At 39.2% G+C, this 20,665-nt stretch overlaps 1 protein-coding gene across 2 annotated transcripts in view; it reads left to right on the forward strand.

Annotated features, from left to right (window-relative positions):
- Positions 1-20,665, forward strand: part of GABRB1 (gamma-aminobutyric acid type A receptor beta1 subunit) — a 98,399-nt gene that overhangs the window by 60,532 nt on the left and 17,202 nt on the right. For both annotated transcript variants that reach the window (XM_026846695.1, XM_026846694.1), the window contains exon 3: positions 7,516-7,598. In XM_026846695.1, the coding sequence (XP_026702496.1) occupies positions 7,516-7,598 (83 nt within the window). The remainder of the gene's footprint in view (positions 1-7,515; positions 7,599-20,665) is intronic.

Genomic DNA, 20,665 nt, shown 5'->3' on the forward strand with positions numbered 1-20,665 from the left:
CTTTATCTTCCCCTCACCACCAAGCTACCAGGTATTCTCAGAGACAACTCATGACTGTGAAAGTGAAAAAGACAGCCTTCTCTGCATAGTTTTGTAGACACAAAATCAATGTAAGAAACTAGTGCCTAGGTTGAGTTAAATAATGTTAATTGGAGCAAACTGAAATGACCACAACAGCAAGAGTAGGCACATGCTTACTGCAAGGTGACATCTCCTGCATCAGACCTGGGAACCATTTGGACATATAAAGACACACGCACAAAGCATTCTTAGATGGATGTCACAGTGTGTGTGTGTCAAATCAGATGCTTGCCCCTGCCTAAGACACACTGAATGCATCCCATAGGATTAGGCTCTGCTGCTGAGATGGACAGGAAACATTATTTAAGAATTGCATTTTGAATCCTCCAGGACTTCTGTCTGAGACAAAGCTCAAGCAGCTTACCGGTAATGGACTGACCTTTAGCATTTCACCGGTGCATAGCACTGACAGTGGAATAACTTGACAAACTCTGTTGTGTGCAAGCACCGCCTTCACCAGTTCTTTATCATCAATACTCTCTTCAGAGATGGTACCATTTAACTGTCTTTGGGGCCCAGCAGTGAGCCCAGTCAATGAACTGATCCATGTTAAACAAACCCAACAACAACAATAATCAACCTGGGCAAATTCTGCCTTATTTAGGAGGGTAGTTGTTATATTAATATGACTTGGGGCAAAAGGAATGAGATAAGGAGAGTCTCAGGGGAGCAACAGGGGCAGCACATCAGCCCAAGCAGGCAGCTCAGTAGCTTTGGGGAAGAGCATATGTGAATGGAAAGAGCAGTAGGGACAGTAACATTTTTATTAAGGGCATTTTTTAAACATTCTTATTTCAAGCCAATGCAGTTGATTGATTTGACACCCTGTAGATTAACTTTTCATGCCTGTCTTTTGCTTGGAAACAGACATTTGTATTTACACCTCAGACAAAACTAAATATTCCTCCTCTGCATTTGACAAGTGTATTCACTCTCAGAAATGTTACTAGGTACACAGGGATAGACAATAAACTCAGAATGACTCCTCCAGGTCTCAGCATGAATCCCAGCCCGTTACTATACTACAGCACTGATCAGTAGTACTATTATGGTTAATTCCTCTCTAAATTTTTCATTAGTTTGTAGTTGATTTTTTTTTTCCTAACCACTGCAGTTCTTTTCAACTTAAAAACAATGTTTCAACCCTTGAAAGGCATTGAAGAATCTGACCACATGTCCTTTTCTGGCTGCAGCTATACTAACTCAAGATAATATTACTGCCTCAGTTGCTCATCACCTTGATACCTGAGGTTACCAACCTGACTTCTGAGCTGCTTCCATTTCATTCAAGGTTCAATGTGGGCAACTAAAGGGGCAGATTGGGAGGAAAGGAACATGGTGACAGAGGAGAAGGAGGCAATAGCATTGCAGGTCAGCGGGAGCTGTAGCCAGAACATGCAGGCTATCCCTCAGATGCCTTTCCACACCACCACTGTCCACAGGCAGTGGAAGAGGTGGGTTCTGGAGACATGCTTGGTTGTTGCATTGAAAACAGGTCAACTTCTGCATGGCCAGAAGCTTGCTGCACTGTAGGTTATGGTGACCGATTGCCGTAGCACCACTGGCTGGCTGGTCAGTTCTAAATAATAACAAAGTTCTATCAAAGTCTTGGGAGAAAGGTTTGACCTAATGTTATTTATCTGCAGTGTGTTAAATCCACATCCCTCTGCTTAATCCAAATATAAACAGCATCGTTATTTACACATATACATTTACATATGCACATACACACATATAAATATATCTTTTTCAGAATGGTACACCACAGGATTTCTACATTTAAAACCCATTTTCACTTCTTTGTGAATTTTAATCCATTTTTTAAATTTCTTTTCTCAATGAAAAACAAAGATGAAGGAGAGGCAAATCAAGCAAACACCAGTTCAGAATATCAATAAAACAGTCAGCCCATAGTCTGACACATTTTTCCTGGCTTAATCTTTGTGTGACTTAAATAGAACAGGTCACTTTACCCAATATAATAAAGATTGTTGGGACCTTCTCATGCTTGACCCTGTTCTCAGCTGCTTACAAATTTAACTCCTTGAGCTGTATATTTCTTTGTACACATCTACACATCTTCCTCAAGAAGCTTTTTTTTTTCATGCTTATGCAATTCTGCTCTTTCTCTGAGGAAGATTAAAAGGAAATGTGTGTTGCAGTTGCTAATCTAAATCCATACAAAAGTTTTCCTTATAAACTTGATTTTTTTCTCAAAATATGTACTCTATAGCAGTGATAGCTTGTCTCCCTAGAGTCAAAGATATATTTCCTTCTGATTTTGTAGGGGAAAAAGAAAAAAAAATTAGCCAAATTATAATTATTTTCCAACCTAAAAAAATGGTTTCCACATGCTAATGCACTCATATCTAAAACTAAGTATCTAAATCTCTCACTGTGTCTGGCTCAGGACCCAGTATTCCAATTTTCTCTCAACTTCTAATGAGATCTGTGAAAGCATTATTATTTAACCATCTATTGGCCCTCCCCAATTTCACTAACACTTGTAACTTCTTTTTTAATATAATTTGGCCAGAGAAGTAAAACACAGACCACTTAACAGAGATTTCCCAAGTACACACTACATCATATAAAATACATTGTATCATCCCAAATAAGGCTAATGCTCAAATGTATATCCTTTATGTAGGCTCTTCCAAGCGCTAGAAGTTGAGCATGTTTGCAGGTTCATATTTTCTCCCAGGGTCAAGCACTCAGGCTTTTCTTGGAGAAGGCACGATAACTGTAAACCTTGTACATGATGTGGACAGAGAAAAAAATTTGCAGATTGAATGTACAATTTTTCTGCCTTCCTCTATTCCTTCAATAACTCTCCCTACATGACATCCCATTAAATCTTAAACATCAAGATTCTTCTGAATTCCAGAAAAAATAGGCTAGTTACATCAGGGTATGGGACTTGGTTCTGATGTCAAACAGTTGCTATGGGATTAATTTCCCTGACACCACTGAAGTTAAATTAATACTGATTTATTAAAAGCAGTGTCTTACCTGGATTATGAAAGTCTACGTCCAGTGTGTACTAGAACCCTAGTTCTGCACTGGTTAAGAAAAGCATATTTATTCTTTATCTGATTTGAAGAATTTATTTTACTTTTAGGGAAAGAAAAATTAGTCAGTCCCAGTTCATATCTTCATATACATTTATAATTTATGCTCTGTTGTCTGAGAGAAAAAGAACAAACATATTAGAATTTGATACCTGTCCTCCAAATAGATGATCATTCCATGACAAAATTCACATTGTTTAGTTCTGATCATCTCCACATTTAGCTGTCATTGCTTAAATATTGCTTCTGTTTCTTCTTCGGGAATTGAGGAACAATTTTTGACAGCATTTTGATGAAATGCTTTAAGTACTGAACCATAACTTCACTTCTTGCACTCATTCTGAACTTACTTTAACTGCTCACTGATGACTTAACCCAAAATATTAAATTTTACTGTTTGTTCCTGCAAGACCTGCTGCTCTGCAGGGAAACTCCTGACAGTATTACTTAAGGAAGTCAGTTTTGCAGATACTGGACATCAATGTTTTCTTTCATATAACTTTATTTTTGGCAAAAAATAACTTGACTCTACAGTAAAAATATGGTATTCAGAGAGACAGACATCAAAATAAAAGCTAAGCAGTGGATCAGATAACTTAAACCCCAAGCCACAATTAAAAAAAAACCAAAAACCAACAGTTCATTTTGCTTTTTTGCAAGTATTATTTATCTTGCCTGTTATCAATTAAGACTTCACTTCATCCCAGAATGTCTACGTACTGACATGAAATTACGTAGCATAATGATATATCTTCCCCTAACTGCGTGTATTCTTTGCATAATCCCATTTTTATCATTTATATTCAAAAGAATCTAAATAATGTAAGGATAGTAGGGTGAAAGACACTATACAAACAAAATAAGTTAGCCCCTACACCAGAACTTAAAACATATTTTAAGAATGGAAAGTCTGGAAGAAGCATATCCTACTCTGAGGTATAAATAGCTCTGCTTCAAGTGTGGAATTAGTCCTCCACTTAAACAGAGCCTCATAGTATTCCACCATTGCCACAAACTGCTCCTGCCCAGATTTTCAGGACTAATCTTCTTGAACAGAGATATATTGCAAGTTTTGCCCTGTGTACAGACTATTGCATTCCCCTTCCTGCCATTACCCCCTTGTATTCTGCATTTGAATATCTTGTTTTAAGCTTCTGGTGCATGTGCGAGCCATCAGTTACTCTCTTCACTGAGACAGTAGTGCAGTCAGTATCCGGTTTGGGATTTTACTCTATTTATAATGAGAAATTTGATTATTATTTTTTAATCGAGATAGCAATTACTATGATTGCATCTGGGTTTAATTTATCTCCTTAAACAAGTGTTTTGATTATCCAGAGCATAATGTCATTAAAAATTTTACACAGCTGAGACCTATCATGACGGAGAAAGAAATGCTTGAAAAGTAGATTTATGAACTACAGGTAATGAATGTTGCTGGATCTTGAAGCACTCCTACTGCAATTACAAGTAGCTATTTTCAAGGAAGACTCAGATTCCAAATAAAGTTTAAGCACCTCCAGCTTTAGGAGGCATCACATTGTGTTGGCAGGTTGGTGCCTCCCTCCTGTCCAGGAAGGAGCCTCCAGGAGCTTTGCCCTGATTTTTCCCATTCACATGGGCATGCAGTTCAGGCTCAGCTGACTCTAACAAATCCTTGGACAGATACTGCTTGTCACCCCCCTGCATAGAGCACTGTACCACTTCCAAAGCTGCAGGTCTAAAATGAAGGAGGATCCTTTCTCCTACTGATGGAAGCCACAAGCTTCAAGCTTCTTGACTGCCACCCTCTACGACCTGCTTGACAGCAGTCTCCAGTTGTCCTTCTCATCTCATGTTGTGTGGCTCTTGTCTCTGCAAACTTCAGCAAAAACCCTGTCACTCCCTTCTTCCCTGGAAACAACTGCTTGCTATTGCACCAGAGAGACACAGTAGCATTCAACAGTGCTGCTGAGGGGTTAAAAGAGTCATGATGGAGAGACCTGCTCCCCACCACCACCACCACTGACTTTCCCTGAAGTATGGAGACTGACCCCAAAGTACAGAGACTGCCCTACTGGCCCTATAGGGAATACAAAACATTGCTGAGGGAAGCAGAGAACATAGACTAAGTACTTCTGTTTTACCTTTCCTTGTATACTTCTGTTTTACCTTTCCTTGTACATAGAGACAAAGAGAGATATAACAAGGATGAAGGATGAGAAATTACCAATAGACAGGCTAGGCAAATTTGGATCACTTACTGCTGCCAGAAACTGATACTAAGGGTTTATTAGCAGTGCAGGGTCTTAGTAGCGTGTACATTCATTTTTGTTCTTGGATCATAGTAGTGATCAGACACAGTAAACTAACCAGTGCTCAAAAAACTGCACAAATAGCAAGAAGACAATACAGTTGTCAGCATTACAATGTCAGGGGTAAAAAAAAAAAAAGAAATTATGAGGAATTTTTAAATCTCAGGTATACAACGACTGCATTATTTACTACTGAATAATTAATTTGCATTGACGTTGTAAAGAATAACAGATTGGTATTGCTTATGTAGCTTATGTAGGATGTGCAAAACTGCAGAAGTCAGCAGTACAGATACACTGGCCATTAGGAAATAGCTGGCTACTGTAAGCCTGTGGTCTAGGAAACACTGTCAACTTCTGTACACACTTAAATAAATCTGACTGATATAGATGAACTAAATTACCATAAAGGCTGATTTATTAATTGGGAACAAAACATTACTGTATGAAACTTTCATTAAAAAGCATTTCACTGTGACTAATGTTAGTATATTGTTATGCGTGATCTTAAGCATTATTAAGAAGGTGTCTGAAAAATGATTACTACATGTCTTCTCAATGCCTTTCAATAAGGTGTGTTTGGTACATGGCCAAAGTAAATGAGGTCCTACCTCTGCCGAAGCCCTCAACCTTTTCTACGACAAATGCAGAACCCATTAAGACACATGCAATCCAATTTAATGTGACAAAAATCAGCCTGAAAAATATACCGTTTCTGTGGTACTTTATGCAGTATTCTGGAGTAGTTTCATGGACTAGTTCTCATACCAGTTCTTGCTAGATGGCCTGATACACAGGTAGACAGATGGATTTTATAGATTTAGGATAATTTGTGGCATATTTTCTTTTAATTCTGTCAGTTCTGTGACAGAATTATCACCCCAATACAGAATGTGTGTTTGACTTTCAGCATATCAAAAGTAAAATCTTAGATCTGTGTTCCTGTGGCATTAATTAACATGGAACAACAGGACCAAATCCAGATCAAGAAAAGATGTTATCTGCCTTTCTCAGGCAGGAATTGTAGGACACAGAGAGAGAGAGAGAGACCGGTAAAATTACAAGCCAAGTTTTCCCATTCTCAACTTCAGAAGTTTTATAAGCATTTAAGAACCCATTTATCACCAAAAAAAAAGGCAAATGCAGGTGATAACTCACTTTGTGACTTTGAAAGCACTATTATGAGTGTCTTTTTTAAAGGAATATTTAAAAGAAGCTATAATTTGACCCCTATCCTCATGTAGTCACTTAACCTTCCTCCCAAGAGTCACAGGCTTATCAGCAAGCATTTGCTTAGATGCTCTGTGATTTATGTCTAACAAAAGGAGAATAACTGCCTTTCAAAAAAGCTTAGGCTGTAGAGAATATCTTCAGGAATCGAATATCAATTCACATGCCCTCTAGAAAGAGCAAGGATCTGGAAGATCCAGTTTACATCATAGCTACTCTAAATGTTCATTAAGTAACCACCATATGATATTTCACAAGTGTTTGATCGCATCATGACATTTTTAAGAGGTGATGTTCAATTATCATAGTTAACAATAAACTAATTATGAAACCATAAAAATAATGAATCAGATATTACCAATATTTCCACAACATAGATGAAAATGTATATACCTATCAGACAAAATTAAAACAGCAGTAGATGACAACAAATTGAAAAAAGGAAGCTATCAGCAGTACCAGTTATAAATAAAACAATTTGCAAAGCAATTTGAAGATGTCTGAATTAAGAACATGAAAAACAAGATGTCCAAGTAGAAATCTCATTATATGTTCTTCAAAACACTGTACACTTTTGCATGTAAAGTTTTCAGTAAAAATCCTGCTCTATGATACTTAGCATATGTTCTGATGCTTTATAGTGTAACGAGTATATTGTGCTGTATAAATTATTTAATCATTCTTTACAAGCTATATAAAGCCTGTAATGCCAGGAATCCATGTGCATAACCATTCTGTATTTAAACAAACAGAAAAGCCACTATAGAAAATCTTGGCTTCTCAAACAGTTAAAATGTGGTTTCAAATCTCACTTTTTTTTTTTCACCCTCCTTTTACAGGATCACAACAACAGCTGCTTGCATGATGGATCTACGCAGATATCCTCTGGATGAACAAAATTGCACACTAGAAATTGAAAGTTGTAAGTTACTGGAGGGAGAGGGTTGGCCAAATGACAGCTGTGGATTGAAAGACATTCATGGGTTAGGTAAAACAGGAGTAAGTTGTTCAAATACTGTGTGTCCAGTGAGCTTGCACACTGAACATACCCAATATATTTCTATAATACATAAGCCAAAATATGTTTAATTTATAATGTTGGTTGATCCAGTCTTGTAAGATGTCTTTCAAAATCTCCCATAGAGAAAGGGAGAACAGTATTTCTTGATGATTCAATCAGAGGACAGCAACTGAGCACCGTCCGTCTTCAGTGCCTAATCACTGCAGAACCTGAACTGCTTCACCTCAGTGCATTCATCTCTAACATCAAGATTAACATCTGCCCTGCATAGTGGTGGCAGGATTAATAATTGCTCTTTCCAAAACACTTGGGGGTTGTAAAAGAAAACAACTTGATCCTTCAGCACCAAGGTTAGTGAGAACTTTGCTGTTGTCTTCCATGAGCACAGGATCAAGGTATGCACTTGCAAAATTTTGTCATTAACATAGTCTTTATATCTTTTATGATGCTAGCCTTCAGAGAAATGCCTATCAAGATTTTTTAAGATAATTTTTATTCTGTTGTTGGTCAAACCAGCTGCTGCCACTGTCCGCAGAGCAGTCTAACAAACTGGTTAAGACTACACAGCATCCAAGGCAAAATAATGCAGCAGGTTTTTAAGAATTTCCATTTTTCACGTTACAACTCCTGCATTCTTAGCGTTAAGCAAACTTTTTTTTTTTTTAATAATACTTCTCTCTGAGGTATGAGGTTCTAGAAAGGATTAGCAGATTTCCCCAAATACAGTGTTTTAGTTTGGTTTTCAGAAGAGAAAGAACAATTTTAGCATTTGAACATCTGCTTTGATGGATAGTTTGAAGTGCTAAATAAACAGAGAAACAAGCTGATCCAGGATTAACCATAATAATTTCCTAGTAGCTATATCATCAACAAAAGCAATGTTTTCACTGTTTTGTATCACATCCCATCCAAAGAACTAAAAGTTCTCAGAAGTCCAGCAAGTACAGTTTTCATTCTGCAGAAACTCATGATGTAAGATTTTGCTGTGGACTGAAATGAGGTTAAATTCCCTAAAGTCTCAGAGCATCAATCTTCAAAAGGATTCAATTAGTTTTCAGTTGCTTAGATTTGACAAATAAAGACATTTTGACAGTTTCAAAACAATGGAATATTCATGTATAAAGGTTTAGTAGTATTGTAACACAAATATAAATAAGTCTAAACCAAAGAAGACAAAATCACTTTGAGCCTTAGAAATGTTGCTGGGCAAAATTTCTGTTTATTCTGAGCTGCAAGGGTTCTCATCAGTTGTGTATACATAAATGTAATATATCTCAGCATAACTGTGAGGTGGCGATTGTCAGGCACTGAAAAAAGCAGTCAGTCTAGAGCACTGATGAGAGACAAGATGGGCTCTCAGCCCAGTGTTTATACTTGTTTATAATTTCGACTTGATAGCACCAGGAAGATGCCTTGTTTAAAGCACTGAAATGGGCACATGCCTTCAGAATTACTCTCCATAATGAAGTATTTTGTTTCCTTGTAAGCACATAATCAATATCAGCCCTAATATAAGTTAGTGGAGGTGCAGCTTTTCATTCAGGTTTTAAATTGTTTGGTAAGAAACTTGAAATGTTTCCCCAAGAATTACTTGCTTTTGCTCCTTTTCCTGGAATATCATTTTATAGTGATTTTAGAAATTCTCCATCAGGCTGAGAACAAACTGTTTATTCCACCAGCAAAAAATTTCGATCAAGTAAACATTCACAGTAGGTTTAATGAAAATTATTTTTACTAGAGAGTGCTGTCTGGACAGAATCTGCACATTTATTTCTTTAGAGATTAAAAAACGGTGGTTTTTATTTTAGAGATCTTAGTGTTTTGGCATTGCAGGCAGACATCTCAGAAAAAGAAGCAGGGAGACTGTTGTCAAGGTTCCCCATGAAGCACCTCAATAGCTGCAGTCCCGAGTCACCACAATAGCTTATTCTCTGTTCACCATTAAACACATACAAAGAAGTCTCTGAAAGGACATACTGGTTATGCACCATATTAAACCTCCTCAACAGACACAATAATGTGGCAAGCTGGGCCAAGTCGATGTGCATATAATTAATACTTGTGTTAGACCAACATGCATTAACTTTCCCTGCACATCTGCTTTCAGTTATCATGTCCGTATCTACGTTGCTCTGAGTTGACTGAAGCGCTGCACACCCACACCCCTGTGTATGAACAGATATACAACCAATTTTCTTCTCAGTCCCAAGAAGCAGAGGCAGTAGGAAATTGTAACTTCCCTTTCCAGTGCTGCCCTCACCCTGCGGATCTCTCCAGTTACTTTCTGCTAGTGCAAAACTCTGTCCAAGTCTCATAATCCACCACTTCATGAGACCAACAGAGCCACTCATTAAGCTGCATGGTTGTCATACCCATCCTTGGGTTTTGCAGTCCCCTGACTTTTTTGGCACAAAACACTTTTCCTGATGTTGCTTGCCACTGCTTGGCTTATCTTCTGGCTTACATTTATTAAGCTGTGCAATGGAGAATGAGTCATATCTTGATTTTCAAAATACACTGCATAACGTGTCTCCTCAGTAACTTTTCTACGTGATAAGCAGAGGAAATGGATATATATACAGTGCCACAGTAATCAAAATGGGCAACTTTATACTGAAGTTGCCTTCATACTGAAGTCATGCCTGAATTTATTTGCTGGGAGATAGCGGATTTGAAGTCTCCAGCCCAATCATGACTAAAGCTGATCAAAGTACATGAGCATTTATCAGCTAACAGCCCAAATAACAGAACTAGACTGATGCTTGGCTGGTTTATATCTCTTTAGTCACAAGCTTTCACATAAACAAAGCTTTGTAGGGATGAGTGCTCAGTGAGAATGGACTAAGTACTACCACTGAGACCTCATCAAGAATCAAAATTAGCATCAGATGGAATAAGCAATTAAAATGCTAACACAATCAGGGATGAGAGAATACCATGCCACCCATATGACCAGTCACACATCCCCAAAAGAAAATTGCTTTTCAGACCTTTTGAGCATTTGCTATAAATAATTCATGTCTCCAAAGATATATATGTTGATATGTTAATACTTGTTGAGCTGATCCAAAGAAATCAACAAAATCTTTATTCACAGTTTGCCAACAGGTCAAAATTGGCAGAGAGCATTACTTCTCATGAGTATTTAGATCAGTTCTGCTAACAACTGAATGATTTTCCAAAAGCACGAACATGCTTACTTGCAACTGAAAGCTCACAAGTAGTAGATATGTCAGGAGCACTGGAATCTTTGACAATTGTCCACCTAAAATACACCTTCTAATGCACCACAGCTTTTCTCCTCTGCAACTCTTAAGACTCTTGAAAATTTTTGATCATACCTGGAAGAAGAACATTCTGAAAAGCAGGCTGCCTACTTCTTTCTTAAGCATTTGAATACAAGTAAGCCAGCTGTCCTGAGTACTCTGCACTTAGCAGTAGCCATTAATCCCCTTGAAAGCTACCAGGGGACAGAGTGGAGGGTGAATAGAGGTGATAACCACGACAGCTGCCTCTGTTCATGCCACATGCATTAGGCATGTGACATTTTCTCCCATGACAGAACCAGTTTGTGAGATTCACTCTCAACCCCTCCTTCCAGCTTCTGCATTGCACTTCAGCTATTCAGCTGTTAAGCCAGTATACAAATCTTCACAGAGCTGGGATGAAAATCAAATTATCAACATTTTCTTGGTTAAAAAAATATCCCTTTGAAAAAAAAAGGCTTATTCACCTCAATTTTGGGAGAGACAGGAGTTAAACAAACCCTGGGGCAGAACTGTTCCCTTAAAAGCACCAGGGAAGGTGGTGCTGTAATCACCAAGCAATCCTGGAACTGACTGTGTAACAGCAAGCAGCATCTCTCACCACTAGACAGATACTGTGTACTATGTGCACTCCCAGACCATTTTCAAAGCACTGGAAAATAGTTTTGTACATTTTCGTACTGTGTACAGTTATATGGTTTAACCCACATGGTACCAGCTTCCAGACCAGTACCGTTCAAAGAAACCATCACTGAACAATAATCACTACTTTGAAGAAATGTGCTCTAAGTTGCCATCACCGCTGACTTTATTCTTCTGCTACCTACAGGCTTCTGGGCTTCAGCAGGCATGTAGTAACAGTAACAGTGACCTTTTAATGCTAACTTTGTTTCTTAACAGCATTTTCATTTTTGGTGCTGCCAGTAATCATGCAAGCTTGATGCATGCAGAAAGAAAACAATAAATGGAACTGGACACATAGAAGACAAAAAGACCTGTATGGATGTGTAAATCTATGCAACTCTAATAGCCTTGAATCTAGTAGCTCGCAGCAGCATGTAATCTGACACAGAAGTAATGTCTGATCTTCAGCTGGTGAAAACTGGCATGGCTCCATTTTTGTCTATTAAACAATCGCAACTTACACTGAGAATCTTCTCTATCTGCTTCTTTATTAATTGTTTCAAATGTTTGTTCCAAGTGGATGGCCCTTTCCTCAGCCCCACCCTTTAAATCAGATCTGATCAGCAGAAGCACTGTAACTCAGAAGTGAAGATGCATGTCTATGACGAGTATTCCATGCCTGTAGTAAATACTCTCAACAATTTGGAATTTAAGCAAAAAGACAATGGGTGAATAATAAACCAAGTCAAAGGTCTGTATGGGCACGAAAATATCTATCCTGCATAGGTTATTAAATCGTGCAGTAGTTATTAAACTGATCTCCCCTCTCCTGCAGATATAAATGCATGGCTCACATAGAGGTGCATACTTGCAGGTGTAATCACAAGCAGTATGACTGTGCAATAGAAACAGCAAGCAAAAGCCTAACAGTTAAACCAATGCTCAGACACTAGACCACGACCAAGATGGATCATGTGTTCTTCACACCATTGTTAAACTCACATAAAAACCCTGAACTTTATGAGCTTTATGTTCTTCTGATCCTCTGTACAAGGACACTAGGGCTGCTGAGTAGTTCCTTGAACAGCATCCTTTGGAAAACATGTTGGTTAACAGGTTTTACACTCAGATTCATAAGTGTTACATCCTGAACCATCCTTTCTCCTTGTGTTTGAAGCCCCGTTTGCTTCCTCAATTCAGTCTTGCTTCTTGACCCAGGGTCAGGCTGTGGCTTGACCATGCATGGATGTGAGGTTCAGAAGGCTGCAGCAAACATTGTCCTCTCTCTCTCCCCAACTCCCCCTCAACACGAGAGCTGCAGGATCTTTTTCATCCCTAAAGAGTAGCAAGTGGTATCTGAGCAAGTCCTCTCCCTGTCCCAGGGTGCTTCCCCACCTCTAAACCAAGCAAGCTGGAGACACATTTTCCCCTCCAAAAGCTCAGTGCTTCCCAGTGCCTCCAGAACAGCTGTGCAGCTCTGTAGCAGTGCGAGAGAACAATGCTGTAGCACACACAACCTGGACCTCTCTTGAGTTCCCCTGTGTTTTCAAGGGAGACTTGCACCTACTGCAGAAGGAGCATGCTTCAGAGGAACCAGGCAGTCCCATGGATTAATTGCTCTTAAGCTACTCAAAGAATAGATGCACATAGCACTATTTGTGAACAGAAAGGCAATGAGTCATTACGCCTCACAGGGATGCTGTGGAAATTAGCCAAAGACAATCCCTGAAAATCTAAAGTGCTAAGAATTGTTCCTTAATAACACTTACCAGTGAGTAATTTAAGGCACTGCAAATAGCAGCAAAACAACTGTGCTACACAAGAATGGGAAAATAGCACAAAGAATCAAGTGCTGCTCTACTATCGAACCTCTCCAGCAGAGCAGTCAACACAGGGATAATACATGCTTATATTGAGCCAGCAGATTATTTCCATTAAAAAACAACATTTTCAGCTTTCCTGAAGCTATCCTATAGGACCACAGAAGCTATGTATGCACAGCTGACAAGCAGAGAAACGTATACATTTAGGAGGAGGAGAGGATTTTGGCTGCACATGTTTCTTCACACACATTTTCATGGTTTTGATCAAGCAGTTCACCTTATTCCAATTCTGCAGTGGCGAATGGGGAGACCATATCAGAAGCTTTACACCTGTTTCACTGTCTAATACCGTGATGGCCACTGGAAACCTCTGTGTATAAAATCAAGGAATTTTATAACTGGAACTGCTTCATCAGCAGAGCTGGAATCTGTAACAATCCATTTCTCAAAGATTAACATATGCTGGGACAGAGGAGACTTAATACTTGGCTGGCGGTTACCCAGACTGCTTGACATTCTCACGTGAATTCTAATGGATGTCAGCTTGGCAATTTAAGATGTTAAATCCCCCCAGCTGTTAGTTCTGCTGTACCAGGTAGCCTCTGGCAAGAGCTACAGCTGCTATGGAAGTTCACAACCCAGTGCCTTGGCACAAGCCCACTGTCCCTATCAACAGCTGCAGCAGGCTCTGGACTAGCATGGGTGAGATATAGACACACATCTCAGCTGATAAAGGAGCAGACAGAAGGAGGAGGCAAACAACCAGGGACACTAGCATCAAACTTCTGTGGCTAAATCACCCAGCACTTGTCTGTCAGAGACTTCTGACTGCACAGAGCTGCCCCACTCTAGCATCCTTCATTACAAATACAAGTACTGACCTCACCGCACCACCCAGAAGATAAGACGGGATACTGTTATTACTTTAATACTCTTTGTTCCTTTGAAGTTGCCAGTATCACAATCACAGTGTGACCTGGTGGACTAAGCTTGCACCCACCTTTCACTTAGCAGAAAAAAATGATGTGCTGACAGCACCACTCTGACATTTAATTAACTCCCCATTTGGGGTTTCTCTTCTAGCATCCCCCAAATTTAAGTGAAATTTGTTTCACTGTCAGGAGAGGTAGGGCCAGGCTGCACTCCAGTTTGGCAAAGTCACTTACTTATTGGCAAGGTACTGTGTGTTTTACAACAGGTCTGAGCAGATTATCAGAACTGTCCCTTTGGTCTCAAAAATCTGTGTCACTATGACAACTGTAATGCTGCAGCATGATTCAGGGATCGACACTGCAACACTGAACCATGTGTTAGTCTTATCAGCAGCACTCTTAGAAACCACTTGTGTGGGTGAACTGAACAAGCCCACAGAAACCTGAACAGAGTGAGTTGGGGAAAAGAAGAGGATTCATTTAGTTGGCTACAGCATAGAAAATGGCAATTCTGTCTTGACTTCATTGTTTTTATGGCTATCCCTGCTTCATATAGAAATAGACCTAGCACTAAATATATGGAATGCTTTGATGAAAGTTCAACCAACTTAAGGGATATTGCAGTGAGTCAATAAAAGACTCCATTTGAACCTCTACATAGTTTGTTGCTGGAAAAAACAACTGTGTTCATATCTAAACATTCATTATCACCTCTGTTGGCACAGAGTGGTCTGACAGAATGAGATTTGAACAGATTTATCACAGCTGCCTGCTTGAGACAAGATTGCATTGATCCAGGGTATGATTGCATTTGAACTACCAAAGATGTAAGAAACTACACCTCAAACAAAAAGGTTTATTTTTATTAGAGATTAAAAACTCGTCTTAAATCCAAGCTTTTTCAGACAGCTTTTCTTTTGCCTGTCTGCAGACACCAGATATCTAGTAATTTATTCATGCCTGGCAATAAAAATTCACTAATGAATATGACTGTGCTGGTACCTAAGGCAGTAGGAGCTTTGAGCTGGATCCACTCGTCTTCTTCCGAAAGTATTCAAAACCATTAAAAGGGCATCTGGTTTCATGCTGCTTCTTCTCACCAAGCATATCAAATTGCTTCCACAGCAGTCATAATTTCTACCTCCCAATGGAACTCGTTGCTCAGAGTAGTCTAAAAACCAGTTGCAAAGACCCCAGTTAAAAAAAAAAAAAAAAAAAAGCTGGAAGGATGCTCAACTCTATGCCTTTTTTTAAGAGATTCCATCTTTGCTCTCACCCTTTGCAGTTGCTTAGGCTCTGCCACATCTCTAAATGAGCTTCTGTCACTCACCCACCTGTCAGACTCCCCCTGCTCTCTCATGAGATGTGTCAGCCATAAACCTGTGTCCCAGAATGTGTTGTTTCCCACAGGCCCTGTAAACCCTGGGGGAAAAAACCTCATTTTCTCTACTTTGACTTGTCTCTGGTTATTACAGTGTAGCACTGGGAATAAGAACTCTCTTCTGTTTCTGGCCAATTCCTTTAACTGCTCTAAAATACATACTCGGCCTTAAATTTATTTCAAACTTGGTGGACTCTGAAGAGAGAGAGAGGGGTATCTGTTCCAAAACTGATCACTCGAACAGTAGGATCTTTCTGAAATTAACTCTCTGAATGCAAAAAGCAGAAGAGATCCTGCCTGCCCATCTTGACTTAATCTGCCAGCTATAAGTAATATGAGGTTCTTAGCAATTCATCCAGTTCACAGCATTCACAATTCACCAGTGTGCAGATGGGTGTCCATCCATGCCGCCTTCTGGACTCCCATTGCTGCCTGCTCTATGACATCCACAAAATGCCTTATTTCACAAGGGTTCTGCCATGAATCAGATTCAAACAACTAGCTCCCACAAACCCCAGCAAAAGAACAGTTAACACCACCAAAAAAACAGAAAAGCACACTTTATCACAACACACTCATAAAACAAGCAAGATGGTACCATAGGAAACATCTCAACAAGAGCAGGAATGGAAAACAGCACACACTGGCTGCCCGTGTGATCCCAGCATATATACTGCCCGTTGGGACAGCAAAGTGACTACTCTCTGGGCAACACATTTTGCAATTTGAAACACACTTTAAAGACATTCAGATAATAGACCCTAGGACGCTTTGTCTACCCTATGCAGAATACATACATTGAGCTTGTATCACTGCAAATTCATTCTCAGAAGGATTGCCTGAGCACACAGCAGTCTGTAGATCCACATTAACTTCTGACATAGCTAAAATGCCATCCTTTTGAGCTGCAGAGTACATGCTGGCAGCAAAACAGGAGTGATTTTAAAGTTACGGCATGAGCATCCACAGCAGCCGATTTAAACATCACTGGGACAGAAAGACTAGCACAGAGCTGTGGAGCTGAGCAAGTTGTTTTCCAGATACTCTGAGAAGCAGATTCACAAATAGCCTGTTGATACTGAAACTGAGAAATTAGCCAAATAGGACTGTATGTTTCATTTTTTTCACATTAAAATTTAAAATGTATTTCTGGCTCAGTTTCAATCATTCCTTACCACTCATCTTTTAAGTCAGTCACTAAACTAAAATAATTCATTCTTCACGGTACACTAGTGTTAAGCCACAGCAACTGCTCTGTTTCCACACTTTGGAAAGATTTTTTTTTCCCCAGAGGATTATAAACCAGTTATTTTACTTTCACAACGTATTTTTACACTGCACACAAATTTAGAAGTTACTCAGATGCTGATAGTATAGTCTATATGACTTCCCTGTTTTACTTTCAAAAAGATGGGTAGCTTGTCTCTATATGGATGCATAGATTTTAATAGCAAATACTTGATACTCAACTATTTCAGTTCATGAGCACACAAAATTAGTCAAGTCACCTTTCTGGTATATCTTTTCTGTCACACAGAGAGGAATGCAGAGTTACTCTCACTGACTGCTCTTCTGATTTTAGTGCCATCTCAGTAGCCTCGGAGGTACCAATACCAGGCTGTTCCCTGATGACCACAGAGGACAGGAGAGCTGGGGCTGAGTCGCTTCCCACCACAGCCTCACCAGGTCTCAGTCTTCAGCCTCTGACAGCCCTCAGGCCAGAAGAACAGCAAAAGGAAAAGCTGGTCTTGCTTTTCAAAAACAAGGGTTCATTTAGAGGAGGAACTGATTTCTCTGGAAACAGCTGTGCTCTTAAATGAGTCTGTATTTCTGCAGTCAGAGCAGCAGGAAAAATAATCTCTGCACCTGGTCATATCACATTTTTGGAAGAGCTGCCATATTGTGCTTTAAGATAATGCAGTTGTCCTAGGATGCTACAGCCATAAGTACAGTTTATGTATTTACTTGTCTTCTGCCAAGGTGTGAATTGCCGTATAAAACAAACAAAACCCAGAACAAATTGGAAGATTCTGGTACTTACGGATTCACTTTGGCTTGTAAGAATTAAGCCTTGCCCCAAATGCGTCCGAGTTTACAGATATTATAAATCTTGAGAAATTCTCTGTTCAGTGCCTACCCACTCTATGTCTTGATCAATACCTATGACTCCCTGACACAGCAGTAACACAAATAAACAAAACACAATGCCTCAAGTCTCAATGTGGAAAGATTGCTTACCTGACCTGGGACAACATTAACATGAAGTAGTTTCATTAAGCAGGCAATATACTCACATACAAGTCCTCCAACCCTCAGGAATCTACTCTGCAGAATTGAGAACAGAATTGAGTCCCTCAGATAAATTTCTTATTGCTTCCTCCATTAGCTTTCTGCTACCACCTCTAACAGCTCTATTTATTTATTCATCTTCCTCATAAGGTTAAAGCAACAAACATTAAGTGCAAGAGCAGACTGTACAAAGAAACATTGGTCATTATGAGCAAACAATAGTATGTGAGAAACTTCAAGAAAACACTGAGCATTGCAGTTGTGTTTGAAGAGTTTATTTATACTGATATGATTTTTCACTGAATTTATCTCTTCTGGTGATTGGCAGCTCTCAATTCATCAGGCTTCCATGGAAATAACAGCACCAAGTTTCCCAGACTGCCAGCCCAGATCTCCCTGGCTATGCAGGAACCATCTGTGCAGAGAGGTGAACGTTTGTCTCCCTCAGTCTTTCTGTGACTACCTGTTACCATTGCAGTGAAAGCCAGGTTTCTACAAGGCACAACTGACAATCAGCATGAAACTGAATTAGACAAGGATTCATTTCACACGAGACACTGGACGTCCAAGATCAGGGCTGCATAGCCATAGTGCTGATGGCCAGGGAAAATGGAAAGGCTGCACAGTAACTCTAAGTACAGATCTGAGCTGATGAAGTAGCGCCTAAATGTTGCTAGATTGCTATCCAGTATCTCTGTTCCTGCTGTTGAGGTGCAATTTTGGCTAATACCCACAAGGACTTATTTTTAACTCAGAATATATGGCTAATCTCCTCAGCAATCTATCTCAATTCTCATTCATTTATATTCTGTGAGTGCCTAGGAACACTAAATTACCTATGGAGAGTTCTTCACGAGAAAACACAGTTATTTAACAGATTACCATTTCTAATCCAAACCACACAGAGCATGACTGCCTTATTTGAATTCACAGTCAGGATCAAAGCAACAGAACCCATAATTCAAATATTTCATACACTTAACTTTGGGCAGGAATTTGTATCAACAAGACGAGGCGCACATAAAATTATTCTGCATCCTTTGATTGGAAGATCTTGGACCTTTTCCCGCTATAGAGCACCTGCCCCTCCATTAACACCTTGTATTAGTCCACTAATGAGTGTGTGCCGCATATCTGCCTCCACACAAAACTGCAGATACTAAGCAGACTTTGTACATCAACCACTTAGAAAGCCTGTTCCTTGATTTTAGCCTATGCTTTTAGCCACAGGAATCCCCCACTCATTCTTCAGTGCTTAAGGAAAAATAGCAACCACGGCAGTATCATGGACACCTCGGTGTCCAAGAAGCCCTTCATCTCCTCGGTGCAGGACTGTACTGCTCTCCTGAACCCAGCCTGTTCATTGCCCAAGGGAACATGCAATCTTCTAATTCTGATTTTCAGCCCAGGCTCATTAGTCATACCAGACTAGTAAGGCCAAACATTTCTCTACATATCCCTGGTTTTGCCTTATTATTGAAATTAATAACATGTTGGTAAGGTACACTGTATTCCTTCTATATTTCCCCTTCATGCAGTTCAGGTCTCCCTACTAAATGGGGATGGATTGATTTTGTATGGTATTAAAGTCTATGGATGAAAAGTAGTGTATATTTTCTTAGTAGTAAAAGAATTTTGCTATTTTCTACCGTAGTTTTCTTTTCCATTCTGTTTGTAACCATTGCTAGCAACACAGGCCACCCAAAAAATGCTGGTAGCTTGCTCTGCTTAGACCAGTTGTGAACTGCATTATGTGTCACAGTGTTTTAAATGATGATGACTTATCTCACTGCCTTAGCGGAGTTAAATTTTCTCAGGAGAAGCCAATGCCATCCCAGCTTAATAAGCAATGGGAGTCACTTCTGTAGAACCAAGACCAGAATTCAGTCTGAAGCTCTTTTTTTTTTTTCCTGTTAGAGCTATAAATCTATTACCAAGTATATACCTGTCTGCACTTTTCCTTGAGGTTTTTTTTTTTGTAGGACTTTCTTGCTCCTATTTCTTGGCAGTACAGAATTAGCATTTACCTACAGTTACAGAATTAAAGAGGATCAGTGACAAAGTTTTAAAACAACAGTCAAAGTTGCATTTCCTTTAATGGTCTTGTAACAGTGTCATAAAGAACAACATGGTATTTTTCAGGCAAGGCTTTTTCCCCAGTGAAGTATATCAAATCAGTAATGTGTAACTATTTTGGCAAAATATACATGCAGAAAAAGTGTAATACATGCACAATACATGTGCATTGTAAAATCTGTTTTTAAAAAGAGTCAATATTTCATTTTCAAAAGTCAAAACGGTATTCTTATTTGAAATTAATTTTGTTTAGAAAAGTACTTTTTTCACTCATTTATTCTTAATTTTGTCTGAACAAGAACTTTCAAGTAGCTCAGTATAACTTTAAATCTTTCTACAATTGTTCATGAATTGAGAATTACTTACATAGTCAGGACAGTGAGTGAGACCACGACGAAAAATTAGATAAACATTGTTTATCGAAAAAGCCCAAGTACAGTGGCCTTGTACTTGCCTCCATATTTACCTCTCTGAAAAGTTTATGCACCTGAATTAAGTAATTAAAATTTTAAAAGGGTTTTCAGCATTTCAGTGGAACACAATAGTTCATAGAAACATAAGGTGTACTTGCATAAGC

This window comes from Athene cunicularia (genome assembly GCF_003259725.1).
Source record: "Athene cunicularia isolate RWA chromosome 4 unlocalized genomic scaffold, athCun1 chr4_part1, whole genome shotgun sequence".
Classification (NCBI taxonomy): Eukaryota; Metazoa; Chordata; class Aves; order Strigiformes; family Strigidae; genus Athene; species Athene cunicularia.